This window comes from Protomyctophum parallelum (assembly GCF_964188405.1).
Source record: "Protomyctophum parallelum genome assembly, chromosome: 4".
Taxonomy (NCBI): Eukaryota; Metazoa; Chordata; class Actinopteri; order Myctophiformes; family Myctophidae; genus Protomyctophum; species Protomyctophum parallelum.
In genome coordinates, this window is record NC_139700.1 from 56,076,129 (window position 1) to 56,091,859 (window position 15,731).

The 15,731-nt window shown below is 46.1% G+C and overlaps 1 protein-coding gene across 3 annotated transcripts in view; it reads right to left on the minus strand.

Moving 5' to 3' along the window:
• Positions 1 to 6,829: 6,829 nt before the first annotated feature.
• Positions 6,830 to 15,731, minus strand: part of LOC310857819 (anoctamin-5-like) — a 110,107-nt gene continuing 101,205 nt past the window's right edge. For all 3 annotated transcript variants that reach the window (XM_083763745.1, XM_083763744.1, XM_083763743.1), the window contains 2 exons: positions 8,072 to 8,177; positions 6,830 to 7,287 (listed from right to left, as the gene is read on the minus strand). In XM_083763745.1, coding sequence (XP_083619871.1) covers positions 7,036 to 7,287; positions 8,072 to 8,177 — 358 coding nt within the window. In that variant the 3' untranslated portion in view covers positions 6,830 to 7,035. The remainder of the gene's footprint in view (positions 7,288 to 8,071; positions 8,178 to 15,731) is intronic.

Below are 15,731 nucleotides of genomic sequence, written 5' to 3' on the forward strand. Positions count from 1 at the left end.
ATCCACCGTAGAGATGTTATGAGTTACTTTCTGTCAAGACATCCTCTGCAAGTGATTCTTTTTCTAAGTGTTGCAGTTTGGAAGCACTCGTCGTACGTCACTGAACGGCCCTGCGTTCCACCTGTTTCGCATTTGCACATAATGCAGGAGGCAGCAGCGCGACCCGTTAACAAAAACGAGTGCTTCCAAACTGCAACACTTAGAAAAATAATCACCTGCAGAGGAGGGGCTAAATGTTTTCCGGCTAAATTCTATTGCATTAAGACTAAAACACTAAAAGACTAAGATGTAATAGTCGACTAAGACTAGACTAATTAACACCAAACCATTTTAGAAGACTATAAATATAGGACTGAGACTAAAATTAATGTTGTGTTTATTCAAAAGACACTAAAAGACTAAATCTGCTGCTCAATGTGATGGAGGAGACCATTATCTCTGCACAACACTGCCCCCGTGTGGTTCTAACACGCACACGCACACGCACACACACAGCATTTAGCCAGAAAACATTTAGGGCTGTATTTTGCGTGTCTTAAGTACCAGGTCTTATTACCTAACTTGAGTAAACTAAAGACCTGGAGGAGTGATCAATGCTCTTTGGCCACTCAGAATAGCCAAATGGCATTGATCACGCCTCCAGGTCTTTAGTTTACTCAAGTTAGGTAATAAGACCTGGTCCTTAAGACACGCAAAATACAGCCCTTAGTCTTAGGCCCAATCCCAATCCACTCCCTTGCTGACTCAATGAGCCCTCACTGACTTAGCTGCGCGTTCATGTGAAGTCTGCGAGGGCTTGAGGGATGTCCCATTTGAAATCGGTAAGTCAGTGAGGGCTCAGCCCCGCCCCTTTATGTGCCCTTTGCCAAAGTCAGCGTCGATGCTGACTTTAGGCTGACTTTGGCAAATAAATTACCCACAGTTCATAGCGTTACCAGTGGAATGAGGGGGATCCTCCGAACGTCAATAATTTAGGTATGCAAATTAGTTATGTATCGCGATTAGAATGTCAACAAACACAATAGTGCTTTCTTACTGTTCTCAAAAGGAGACGGAGTGCAGGATATAGGCTATATATTTAATAACAATAATAATATTAAGGGAAACATGATGAGAAATGACTAATGAGCAAAGTAAAATAATATGGAAATGAAATGTATAATACACATTATTATATATGAATATTACAACTCATATCACACAGGAAAGTGTATTTATTAAACTAATAATAAAACGATCATCTTAAATACTAAAATAGACATGATAGACATGTATAAATAGGCTAAGCATGTAGGTAGGCACTGGCTGTGAATGAGGACAGTTTGTATAAGTGATGCAAGTGTCATGAATGGCGGACTCATCTTCAAAGTGCTATCCCATTTCTTTCACAACAATTTGAAGCCCTTGCAGCCTCTCACCCTCAAGCACTTACAGCTGACGTCACTAAAGTCAATGAGGGTTCAGGGCTCAGGGCTTGAGGGAGGCAATTGGGATTGGGCCTTAGTCTTTTGAATAAGACACCATTTTAGTCTGAGTCCAATTTAGTCTTCTGAAATGATCTAGTCTTAGAACAGAAAAGTAAAATTGAAAACATTTTTCATGTCAAGACTTAGACACTTAGATCCGCTATTTTCAGCACACAGCGTATGTATATATATATATATACAGAGTATAAACCTGTGTTGTTTTCGTCGACTAAAATTAAGACGAAAAATGTTCGTCGACTACCTATTTTCACTGACAAAAACTAAATGAAAACTATGCTATGGTGACTAAAACTAAGACTAAATATACTGACAATTTCGTCAACAGACTAAAGACTAAAATGTTAGGAAGGGACTAGTGGACAAGAGATCCAGTATAAGTAATTTTACACTTGCGTTGCGACGCGTTGTGAGCTTGTAGATCGGCTATTTTCAGCAAGTGTAAAAACAATCATTACAACGGCATCAAGACCCGCCAAAATACATGACATTTAGTCGACTAAAACTAGACTAACGCTAAGACATTCCAGGTGACTAAAATGTGACAAAAACTAAATAAACTATTCAAAAGACTATGACTAAAACTAAAATTGCTGCCAAAAACAACACTGCTTAGAACAGAAAAGTAAAATTGAAAACATTTTTCATGTCAAGACACTCTCAGACACTTGTAGATCTGCTATTTTCAGTATAAACCAGGCATTATGACGCCAAAAATACATTTCCATTGACTAAATCTACTGCATATTTAGTCGGCTAAAAGGAAAACAGATGTGACTCAAACTAAAAGTAATTTTAAAGGTATATTCAGTGATTTCACTTAATTCAAATATCACTTATTTTTTTGTTTTGTTGTAATAATCCTCCCTACTATAGAGTGTGCTGACCATATAAGGAGTTCCTCCCTGTCCCCAGTTAACCCCTGGGGGTCAAAAAACCTTAGGTTTCGTTTTTGACTCTCTATCCTGATTGGACGAAAGGCTGGGTCCCACAGCCAAAAACGAAACCTACGGTTTTTTGAGTGAAATCACTGAATATACCTTTAAATCAAAAGACTAAAAACTACATCAGAATCTTTGCTGTCAAAAGTGTAACAAAACAGAGACATTTAAACTCTCTCATTGGCATCGTTTGGGACTTTATTTAAATATAATTTGCATACATTTCATTATAATATGGATGGAAGTACAAAAAAATTATAATAAAATAAAATAATGATGGACAAACACAGCTCAGTGTAAACACATTTATATCATTTACATAAATGATATTTATATTCATATCTCCATCTGTTGTGTCTTAGAATGACAAATACAAAATAAATATCAAGCCTTTAAACGTCATGAAATTAACACAATAATGAAATAACGCTTAACAAACTAAATTAACACAATAATGAAATAACGCTTAACAAACTAAATTAACACAATAATGAAATAACGCTTAACAAACTAAATTAACACAATAATGAAATAACGCTTAACAAACTAAAATAACACAATAATGAAATAACGCTTAACAAACTAAATTAACACAATAATGAAATAACGCTTAACAAACTAAATTAACACAATAATGAAATAACGCTTAACAAACTAATTGCAATGAAATAGAAACTAAAATAAATCAATGACGATAATATAAACGAGGTATAAGGCATCATCGGGGAATTGGTTTATGAGACTTAAAGCTTCAATCCAGACGCAGTTAGAATACATAAAAGGTTCATTTTATTTAACCAATAAACCAATATTTACCCAATATTTACCCCCCCCCCCCCCCCCCCGCCCAGGGGTGCCTGAGATTGAAGCATAAAGGCCACTCAGATTAAGTAAACCATTATAATATAAAATAATGAAATGAAAAGTAAAAAAAAAAGAAGATTCTTACATATTTCTATGTAGGTATTTCAACTTGAAAACATCCTTCATTATGATTTCATATTAAAAAAAAAAACACACCCTAAGAAGAACAGCTTCAAGGTTTCACTGATAAACATGCTCTCACCATTTAACCCATTCTGACCTGAGATCAGATTCACACGAGGTTTCCACTGGACACACACTGGTCTGATTAACCCATTCTGACCTGAGATCAGATTCTAAAAATGTCAGTCGTTCTTCGATTTTTCAAAAAATAGCAGACCTACAAGCTCGTATCGCGCCACTCGGTGGCGCGATATGAGCTTGTAGATCTGCTATTTTGCAATAGCTAAAGCATAACATGATGCCGACACCAAAATGGGTGCCCGGTCAGAATGGGTTAAACCCCAGGGGGGTTCCCCAGGGCTGCATACTCGGCCCCCCTCCCTTTCTTTGTCCCCTCTCTAAACGCCTAATCTTTCCAGCGAGTAGAAGCTGATCTACAAGCTCACAACGCAGTAGCAAACCTGACACATGGTGAGGTTGTAGATCGGCTCTATTGTTACTTTTTTTTAAACGGATGTTCGCCTGTATTTTCACAGAATGTTTGCTAATTATGACGCTATATAGGGTTCATGTGTTTAAAATGACATGACACTTTGCTAGAGGTTTGGTTCGTTTTGCGTGTGTTCACTGTATGGGCTACTGTATGGGCTACTGTAGTGACTGAGAATATTGTCCAATCGACAGAGCAGCTTATTGAAGATATCTTCCTCATATTTCATATTTCATGAGAAGGACACGATCCAAAATCTCGACCAAAGTGTCATGTGTTTTGCTTCAAACATTTCTCTCCAAGTTAAAGTTCACCCTTTACAGTAAATCATATAGTGTACAGTAGGTGATTAATATTAATATTACTGTACAAACGGACCCTGAAAAAAACACTGATTATGATAAAGTTGTTATGTCACATGTTTATGTCTTATTATTATTGTTTTCATTATAAGTGCTTTGTGCAAAAAAGGAAGGGGGAAAAAAGAGAAAACGTTAAATAAAATAATATTTATATGAGTTTCCTTCCCCTGTAACAGTGGTTCTCAACCTTTTTATCTGGTGACTGGGGACCCCCCGAAATAATCATATTTTAACTGGGGACCCCCCGAAATAATCATATTTTAACTGGGGACCCCCCGAAATAATCATATTTTAACTGGGGACCCCCCGAAATAATCATTTTTTAACTGGGGACCCCCCAAAATAATCATATTTTAACTGGTGATCCCCCCCGAAATAATCATATTTTAACTGGTGACTGGGGACCCCCCGAAATAATCATATTTTAACTGGGGACCCCCCGAAATAATCATTTTTTAACTGGGGACCCCCCAAAATAATCATATTTTAACTGGTGATCCCCCCCGAAATAATCATATTTTAACTGGTGAGTGGGGACCCCCCGAAATAATCATATAACTGGGGACCGCCCTCGGAGTTGAGGCATAGTTTGAGTCGGTTCCACAGATGAATATTGTGAAATTAGCAGATCTACAAGCTCACAACGCCTGGCATTGAGAAGGCGTTGCGAGCTTCTTACAGTTTGGCCAGTTAATAATGTCATTTCACTGTCCTCTGGGATTCAAAATAATCTATAACAACAAAAGTTATGCTCCTAAATTTAATCAAATATGCTCTATATTAGTTATGTATTTATTTAAAGCAGTGGCTCTCAAAGGTGTGATCCAGGGGCCCTCGTGGCTCCTTGAGGGGGTTCCAAATGGACCCATTATAGGTCTGTAACTCTGAGAGTGTAACACATGACAATATACACTACAGGCCATACGTGTAAAACCCATTTGAAGGAATTTATAAAACCCCTCCCGGACTGCCCGGACAGCCCCCCAAAAGAGGACGTATGGTAAGCCTATGTTATGTGATACGGAAGCATTATGACATGGTGGGACACCGTCTGACTCCCTGGAGCATTTGTAGAATAACCCATTCTGACCTGAGATCAGATTCATACGAGGTTTTCCGCCGGACACACACTGGTCTGATGAACCCATTCTGACCTGAGATCAGATAAAAAAAAATGTCAGTCGTTCTTCGATTTTTCAAAAATAGCAGACCTACAAGCTCATAGCGCGCCACTCGGTGGCGCGCTATGAGCTTGTAGATCTGCTATTTTTTCAATAGCTAAAGCATGACATGATGCTATAACACCAAAATGGGTGCCCGTTCAGAATGGGATAAATCTGTTTATGAACAGAACAGGAAAACTCACTTATCTTAAGAGTCTTTAGTCTTTGGCTGATCAGCAAAAAGCAGTGGCACTTTATCAAAAATGAACGCTGATACTGTATGTGTCCAGAGTTGACTGAGGGACTGCCATTGGATGTTTTTAGAATTTTCATTTTTTTCATCATAGCTTCAAATTGACATATTGGTTGTTCAGTCTGACCCACCAGTTCTGGAGATATATATGGCTTATCGAGTAAATGTCTTGCAGAGAAACAGCGAGTTGAGAAAACAGGCCTGGAAGGTTCACTTCTGTAGCTACATGTTTAAGCATTTATTTCATACTGTACTTGCATGTCGTTTTCAGCTCTGACACGTATTTCTGACATGCTCTCTAGTACAGTAACGTTTTTGGCCCGGGGACCCCCCCCCCCCCCCCCCGGAAGTGCTTTGGCAATGTCTCGGGACCATGTCTCGATGGCAGGCTCTCAGTCAAATCGTGTCACATAATTATGTACATCAGCTCAAACAAAGTATTGTACAGCAGTCGATGCTCCTGAAGAACACCGCTATAGGAACATGAAGGAACAACTCGTGATTCTACCAATCGAGGCGTTTCCTTTTGGCTATACGAGAAACATGCAGACTGAATGTTTCTCAGCCAATCAGCAGCAGAGACGTGCAGCCAATCGGCAGCAGAGAGGAGGAGGAGCTGTTTGATGCAGCAGGAGATCCAAAGCTCTTTGGTTTAGAAACGTTTGACCTGATATTTGCACGACGGTGTTTGTTATGTAGGCACTACAGCAGAGGAGGTCCTGTATCTTCATACAGAGTAGGAGGCAGAGGGAGAGGAGAGGAGAGGAGAGGAGAGGAGAGGAGAGGAGGGGAGGGGAGAGGAGAGGAGAGGAGAGGAGAGGAGAGGAGAGGAGAGGAGAGGAGAGGAGAGGAGAGGAGAGGAGAGGAGAGGAGAGGCAACACGTTCTCACAGATAGGCGTCTAGTTATTGCCGCTCCGTCATTCTTACACTTCCTAAGGCGTAACTATACGATATTATAAAAAGTAAAAAGCTTTGAACTTCAATACGAAAACAAAAACCAAGGGTTTGGCCAGCTGCCTCAGTCAGTGGTTCACCTGTATAGCAACGCTGGGCCACTGATGAGGGCAGGCAGACGAAAACATCTGTCTCATGTTGTTGTGAGAAAAACAAAGGAAAAAAAGTCACTCTTGCTATAGGTTGTGTTCTGACCAGGCTTTTCTCTTCGCAGGTGAGGAAGGCTGGACGGCGAGGAGCATGTGGTGCTGTCAGGATGGATGGATGGATGGATGGAGAGGCTAGTGGTGACACACGTGGTGTTGTTGGAAGGTAGGGATGGTGGGGTAGATCCCGCGGTGCTTCAGGGCGTTGGGGTAGATCACGCGGTGCTTCAGGGCGTTGGTCACAGCGGTGTGGGTCACGGGTAGTGACACTCTGACATCATGTCGTGCTGTGGGACGGTAGGGATGCTGGGGTAGATCATGGGAGCTTCACAGCTACAGTCTCCGTGGGCTGAGGTCTGGCTGAGCTGCTTCTTCAGCTTCTCCACCTCATAGTCGTGGAGATACTCCTGCACCAGGTAGCGCTCCCTCTTCACGCGAGCCTTCACCTCGGACGGGACGTCGGGGATCATCCACGCCACGAAGAACTTCACCACGAAGACCACGTGCTGCGGAGAAAAGAAACGCCGTCAACCATCAAACATCAAACATCAACCACCGACCATCGACCACCGACCACCGACCACCGACCATCGACCATCAAACATCAACCATCAAACATCAACCATCAACCATCAACCACCAAACATCAACCATCAACCATCAACCACCAAACATCGACCATCGACCACCGACCACCGACCACCAACCACCAACCACCAACCACCAACCATCAACCACGAACCACGAACCACCAACCACCAACCACCAACCACCAACCACCAACCACCAACCACCAACCACAAACCACAAACCACCAACCATCAACCACCAACCACCAACCACCAACCACCAACCATCAACCACCAACCACCAACCACCAACCATCAACCACAAACCACAAACCACAAACCACCAACCACCAACCACCAACCACCAACCACCAAACACACCGCTGTGAAGCCACACTGTAAGTACGATATGATACTAATATAGCTCTGACGATATAGATACACTGTAGATAAACACCACACCACTGTGACACCAAACAGGCTCCATGAGGATGGAGATAACGTAATGTAATATATTACCTCCATTATGATGATGAAGGTAATGAAGTAATAGATTACCTCCATAATGATGATGAAGGTAATAAAGTAATAGATTACCTCCATAATGATGATGAAGGTAATAAAGTAATATATTACCTCCATAATGATGATGAAGGTACAGTAATAAAGTAATAGATTACCTCCATAATGATGAAGGTACAGTAATAAAGTAATAGATTACCTCCATAATGATGATGAAGGCCAGCTTGGCGGCCAGGATGTGCCAGAACTGCATGGTGTGATCGTACTGTTTCTCATGGCCAGGGGGGTAGCGGTAGTCTCGATATCTGGAGACATATCAAATACATGTTAACACCATGTTACAACATATTAAATACATGTTAACACCATGTTACAACATATTAAATACATGTTAACACCATGTTACAACATATCAAATACATGTTAACACCATGTTACAACATATCAAATACATGTTAACACCATGTTACAACATATTAAATACATGTTAACACCATGTTACAACATATTAAATACATGTTAACACCATGTTACAACATATTAAATACATGTTAACACCATGTTACAACATATCAAATACATGTTAACACCATGTTACAACATATTAAATACATGTTAACACCATGTTACAACATATCAAATACATGTTAACACCATGTTACAACATATTAAATACATGTTAACACCATGTTACAACATATCAAATACATGTTAACACCATGTTACAACATATCAAATACATGTTAACACCATGTTACAACATATTAAATACATGTTAACACCATGTTACAACATATTAAATACATGTTAACACCATGTTACAACATATCAAATACATGTTAACACCATGTTACAACATATCAAATACATGTTAACACCATGTTACAACATATTAAATACATGTTAACACCATGTTACAACATATCAAATACATGTTAACACCATGTTACAACATATTAAATACATGTTAACACCATGTTACAACATATCAAATACATGTTAACACCATGTTACAACATATCAAATACATGTTAACACCATGTTACAACATATCAAATACATGTTAACACCATGTTACAACATATTAAATACATGTTAACACCATGTTACAACATATTACATACATGTTAACACCATGTTACAACATATCAAATACATGTTAACACCATGTTACAACATATCAAATACATGTTAAAACAGTTTCCCTGCCAGGAATGGATTACTCCAGGTTACTGTCGCTGCGATATACGACATACCCGCCTTTTGTTTTATGTGTTTAATACGCCGTATTGTAATAAATAAAAAGAAACTCCGTCTTCGTCGCGGAGATAGAGACTAGATGGTTTCGTTTTGATGACGAAACCGGAAATCGTCACATGCTGTGGGCTGCTAGGGCTTCTGGGAAATTGAGGCCAATGCAAATGAATGGGGTGCAACGCCTCATGGAGGCGGGTCTTGTGCTGCGTCTTCCGGGTGCACCAAGATGGCGGATGGTGGGATCTGATCATAACAAACGGAGGAAGCTTTTTTCTCCGGATTTTCACAGATTAAAAGCCCAAATAATTCATCGTATGCTCTAAAGGTAATACAACAATCTCGGCAGTGAAGGGGGGGTTGATTAAAATGCGGGTTACACGTTTAAAACAGTCAAACTGTTAACACCATGTTACAACATATTAAATACATGTTAACAGGAGAGGCAAGATGGCGGTGCGGACCGACAGTCAGGCAGGTGCTGCTGGAGCACACACACACACACACACACACACACACACACACACACACACACACACACACACACACACATACACACACACACACACACACACACACACACACACACACACACACACACACACACACACACACACACACACACACACACACACACACACACACACACACACACACACACACACACACACACACTCGCCAAACTTCACAAGCTTGCCTTTCAAAAACAACCCGGTTTGTGTTTCAACCATATACACAAAACCAATAATATACTGCAGCGACAGACCACTGACGCTGCTCAAAGACTCTTTGTTCTATGTTACGTGGCTGTGTTATTCCTACTGTCTGTGCGTTGCCCTTACAACCGGACCGCTAACCGACAAACCACTCTCAACCAGTGTTGTTTTCATCGACTAAAACGAAAAAGAAACGTGGTGTACGTAGAAGGCTTTTCATCAAGCTTAATTCGTTCAATTGGGTTTGGGTTGATTTAATTTTGTAATTGAGGAGCGTAGATTAACTGGATGTCACGGCAAGTGGCTCAGGGGTAGAGTGCCTGGATGGTAACCGTAAGGTTGCCAGTTCAAACCCTGTGGGCTCCCCCAGAGTTTACTGTCGAAGTGTCCTTGAGCAAGACACTGAACCCCTAATTGCTCCCGATGTGCTAGTTGGTGCCTTGCATGGTTTCCGCTGCCATCGGTGTATGAATGTGTGTATGAATGGGTGAATGTATAATGCACAATCTATGTAAAGGTGTATGAATGTGTGTGTGAATGGGTGAATGTAATGCACAGTCTATGTAAAGGTGTATGAATGTGTGTGTGAATGGGTGAATGTAATGCACAATCTCTGTAAAGCGCTTTGGATAAAGGCGCTATATAAATGCACCATTTACCATTTACCTTTTTTCACTGACTAAAACTAAATAAAAACAAAATAAAAATGAATCTACGATGACTAAAACTAAGACTAAATATACTGACAATTTCGTCAACAAATAAAAACTAGACTAAAATGTTAGGAAGGGACTAGTGGACAAGAGATCCAGTTTTATGCTGGGTTGCATGCTGAAAATAGCAGATATACAATCTCACAGCGCGTTGCAGCGCGATAGATTGCTGCTATTTGCAGCATGGAAACAAAGTGTAAAATATGTCATTACAACGACATCAAGGCCCGTCAAAACACATTTTAGTCGACTAAATCAACTGTAGATTCAGTCGACTAAAATCGTATGACATTTAGTCGACTAAAACTAGACTAAACACTAGAACATTCCAGGTGACTAAAATGTGACTAAAACTAAGTGAAAACTATTCAAGACGACTGTGACTAAAACTAAAAATAGAAATTTGCTGCCAAAAACAACACTGCTCTCATGTGTCACCAGCCAGCAGGATAGTAGATGTCATCAGGCAGACTAGAGGATCACACGGGACGGTCGGTTTGATCTCTCCTTTCTTCCTGTCGAACAGCCCGTTGTTGGTGGGGTTAGCGTGGCCGTAGTTCAGCAGCGTGGAGTAGGTTGTCGGTGGGGTTAGCGTGGCCGTAGCTCAGCAGCATGGAGTAGGTTGTCGGTGGGGTTAGCGTGGCCGTAGTTCAGCAGCGTGGAGTAGGTTGTTGGTGGGGTTAGCGTGGCCGTAGTTCAGCAGCGTGGAGTAGGTTGTTGGTGGGGTTAGCGTGGCCGTAGTTCAGCAGCGTGGAGTAGGTTGTTGGTGGGGTTAGCGTGGCCGTAGCTCAGCAGCATGGAGTAGGTTGTTGGTGGGGTTAGCGTGGCCGTAGTTCAGCAGCGTGGAGTAGGTTGTTGGTGGGGTTAGCGTGGCCGTAGCTCAGCAGCGTGGAGTAGGTTGTTGGTGGGGTTAGCGTGGCCGTAGCTCAGCAGCGTGGAGTAGGTTGTTGGTGGGGTTAGCGTGGCCGTAGCTCAGCAGCGTGGAGTAGGTTGTCGGTGGGGTTAGCGTGGCCGTAGTTCAGCAGCGTGGAGTAGGTTGTCGGTGGGGTTAGCGTGGCCGTAGTTCAGCAGCGTGGAGTAGGTTGTTGGTGGGGTTAGCGTGGCCGTAGCTCAGCAGCGTGGAGTAGGTTGTTGGTGGGGTTAGCGTGTGGCCGTAGTTCAGCAGCATGGAGTAGGTTGTCGGTGGGGTTAGCGTGGCCGTAGCTCAGCAGCGTGGAGTAGGTTGTTGGTGGGGTTAGCGTGTGGCCGTAGTTCAGCAGCATGGAGTAGGTTGTCGGTGGGGTTAGCGTGGCCGTAGTTCAGCAGCGTGGAGTAGGTTGTCGGTGGGGTTAGCGTGGCCGTAGCTCAGCAGCGTGGAGTAGGTTGTTGGTGGGGTTAGCGTGGCCGTAGCTCAGCAGCGTGGAGTAGGTTGTCGGTGGGGTTAGCGTGGCCGTAGCTCAGCAGCGTGGAGTAGGTTGTTGGTGGGGTTAGCGTGGCCGTAGTTCAGCAGCGTGGAGTAGGTTGTTGGTGGGGTTAGCGTGGCCGTAGTTCAGCAGCGTGGAGTAGGTTGTTGGTGGGGTTAGCGTGGCCGTAGCTCAGCAGCGTGGAGTAGGTTGTCGGTGGGGTTAGCGTGGCCGTAGTTCAGCAGCGTGGAGTAGGTTGTTGGTGGGGTTAGCGTGGCCGTAGTTCAGCAGCGTGGAGTAGGTTGTTGGTGGGGTTAGCGTGGCCGTAGTTCAGCAGCGTGGAGTAGGTTGTTGGTGGGGTTAGCGTGGCCGTAGTTCAGCAGCGTGGAGTAGGTTGTCGGTGGGGTTAGCGTGGCCGTAGTTCAGCAGCGTGGAGTAGGTTGTCGGTGGGGTTAGCGCGTGGCCGTAGCTCAGCAGCGTGGAGTAGGTTGTTGGTGGGGTTAGCGTGGCCGTAGTTCAGCAGCGTGGAGTAGGTTGTCGGTGGGGTTAGCGTGGCCGTAGCTCAGCAGCGTGGAGTAGGTTGTTGGTGGGGTTAGCGTGGCCGTAGTTCAGCAGCGTGGAGTAGGTTGTCGGTGGGGTTAGCGTGGCCGTAGCTCAGCAGCGTGGAGTAGGTTGTTGGTGGGGTTAGCGTGGCCGTAGCTCAGCAGCGTGGAGTAGGTTGTTGGTGGGGTTAGCGTGGCCGTAGCTCAGCAGCGTGGAGTAGGTTGTCGGTGGGGTTAGCGTGGCCGTAGTTCAGCAGCGTGGAGTAGGTTGTCGGTGGGGTTAGCGTGGCCGTAGCTCAGCAGCGTGGAGTAGGTTGTTGGTGGGGTTAGCGTGGCCGTAGTTCAGCAGCGTGGAGTAGGTTGTTGGTGGGGTTAGCGTGGCCGTAGTTCAGCAGCGTGGAGTAGGTTGTTGGTGGGGTTAGCGTGGCCGTAGTTCAGCAGCGTGGAGTAGGTTGTCGGTGGGGTTAGCGTGGCCGTAGTTCAGCAGCGTGGAGTAGGTTGTTGGTGGGGTTAGCGTGGCCGTAGCTCAGCAGCGTGGAGTAGGTTGTTGGTGGGGTTAGCGTGGCCGTAGTTCAGCAGCGTGGAGTAGGTTGTCGGTGGGGTTAGCGTGGCCGTAGCTCAGCAGCGTGGAGTAGGTTGTTGGTGGGGTTAGCGTGGCCGTAGTTCAGCAGCGTGGAGTAGGTTGTCGGTGGGGTTAGCGTGGCCGTAGCTCAGCAGCGTGGAGTAGGTTGTTGGTGGGGTTAGCGTGGCCGTAGCTCAGCAGCGTGGAGTAGGTTGTTGGTGGGGTTAGCGTGGCCGTAGCTCAGCAGCGTGGAGTAGGTTGTCGGTGGGGTTAGCGTGGCCGTAGTTCAGCAGCGTGGAGTAGGTTGTCGGTGGGGTTAGCGTGGCCGTAGCTCAGCAGCGTGGAGTAGGTTGTTGGTGGGGTTAGCGTGGCCGTAGTTCAGCAGCGTGGAGTAGGTTGTTGGTGGGGTTAGCGTGGCCGTAGTTCAGCAGCGTGGAGTAGGTTGTCGGTGGGGTTAGCGTGGCCGTAGTTCAGCAGCGTGGAGTAGGTTGTTGGTGGGGTTAGCGTGGCCGTAGTTCAGCAGCGTGGAGTAGGTTGTTGGTGGGGTTAGCGCGTGGCCGTAGCTCAGCAGCGTGGAGTAGGTTGTCGGTGGGGTTAGCGTGTGGCCGTAGTTCAGCAGCGTGGAGTAGGTTGTTGGTGGGGTTAGCGTGGCCGTAGTTCAGCAGCGTGGAGTAGGTTGTCGGTGGGGTTAGCGTGGCCGTAGTTCAGCAGCGTGGAGTAGGTTGTTGGTGGGGTTAGCGTGGCCGTAGTTCAGCAGCGTGGAGTAGGTTGTCGGTGGGGTTAGCGTGGCCGTAGTTCAGCAGCGTGGAGTAGGTTGTTGGTGGGGTTAGCGTGGCCGTAGTTCAGCAGCGTGGAGTAGGTTGTCGGTGGGGTTAGCGTGGCCGTAGTTCAGCAGCGTGGAGTAGGTTGTTGGTGGGGTTAGCGTGGCCGTAGCTCAGCAGCGTGGAGTAGGTTGTTGGTGGGGTTAGCGTGGCCGTAGCTCAGCAGCGTGGAGTAGGTTGTTGGTGGGGTTAGCGTGGCCGTAGTTCAGCAGCGTGGAGTAGGTTGTTGGTGGGGTTAGCGTGGCCGTAGTTCAGCAGCGTGGAGTAGGTTGTTGGTGGGGTTAGCGTGGCCGTAGTTCAGCAGCGTGGAGTAGGTTGTTGGTGGGGTTAGCGTGTGGCCGTAGCTCAGCAGCGTGGAGTAGGTTGTCGGTGGGGTTAGCGTGGCCGTAGTTCAGCAGCGTGGAGTAGGTTGTCGGTGGGGTTAGCGTGGCCGTAGTTCAGCAGCGTGGAGTAGGTTGTCGGTGGGGTTAGCGTGGCCGTAGTTCAGCAGCGTGGAGTAGGTTGTTGGTGGGGTTAGCGCGTGGCCGTAGTTCAGCAGCGTGGAGTAGGTTGTTGGTGGGGTTAGCGTGGCCGTAGCTCAGCAGCGTGGAGTAGGTTGTTGGTGGGGTTAGCGTGGCCGTAGTTCAGCAGCGTGGAGTAGGTTGTTGGTGGGGTTAGCGTGGCCGTAGTTCAGCAGCGTGGAGTAGGTTGTTGGTGGGGTTAGCGTGGCCGTAGCTCAGCAGCGTGGAGTAGGTTGTCGGTGGGGTTAGCGTGTGGCCGTAGTTCAGCAGCGTGGAGTAGGTTGTCGGTGGGGTTAGCGTGGCCGTAGTTCAGCAGCGTGGAGTAGGTTGTTGGTGGGGTTAGCGCGTGGCCGTAGTTCAGCAGCGTGGAGTAGGTTGTTGGTGGGGTTAGCGTGGCCGTAGCTCAGCAGCGTGGAGTAGGTTGTTGGTGGGGTTAGCGTGGCCGTAGTTCAGCAGCGTGGAGTAGGTTGTTGGTGGGGTTAGCGTGGCCGTAGTTCAGCAGCGTGGAGTAGGTTGTTGGTGGGGTTAGCGTGGCCGTAGCTCAGCAGCGTGGAGTAGGTTGTCGGTGGGGTTAGCGTGTGGCCGTAGTTCAGCAGCGTGGAGTAGGTTGTCGGTGGGGTTAGCGTGGCCGTAGTTCAGCAGCGTGGAGTAGGTTGTCGGTGGGGTTAGCGTGGCCGTAGTTCAGCAGCGTGGAGTAGGTTGTTGGTGGGGTTAGTGTGGCCGTAGCTCAGCAGCGTGGAGTAGGTTGCATGTTGGCTCAGTGCAGGCACACATTTATTGTTTTAAGAGCCTGCCCAGGAACTACAGATGAAATTTAGCGTTCGGCTAACTCTGGCCCATTTACATTGAGGTGAAAACTGACATGTTGATTAATAAGTGTTGTCCCTGTCAAATAAATACATAAATAAACACCACGCTCTATAACAGACCGCTCCGCTCCATAACAATTTCCTTGGCCAGACGTAGCGCGTGGAAGGAACACGTTATTCCGACCAGTTCCTTTCGCCCTCCATCAGGCGCCCCGGCTGGCCAGGGGGAGGCAGTATAGAGACCAGTTCCTTTCGCCCTCCATCAGGCGCCCCGGCTGGCCAGGGGGAGGCAGTATAGAGACCAGTTCCTTTCCCCTCCATCAGGCACCCCGGCTGGCCAGGGGGAGGCAGTATAGAGACCAGTTCCTTTCCCCTCCATCAGGCGCCCCGGCTGGCCAGGGGGAGGCAGTATAGAGACCAGTTCCTTTCCCCTCCATCAGGCGCCCCGGCTGGCCAGGGGGAGGCAGTATAGAGACCAGTTCCTTTCGCCCTCCATCAGGCGCCCCGGCTGGCCAGGGGGAGGCAGTATAGAGACCAGTTCCTTTCCCCTCCATCAGGCA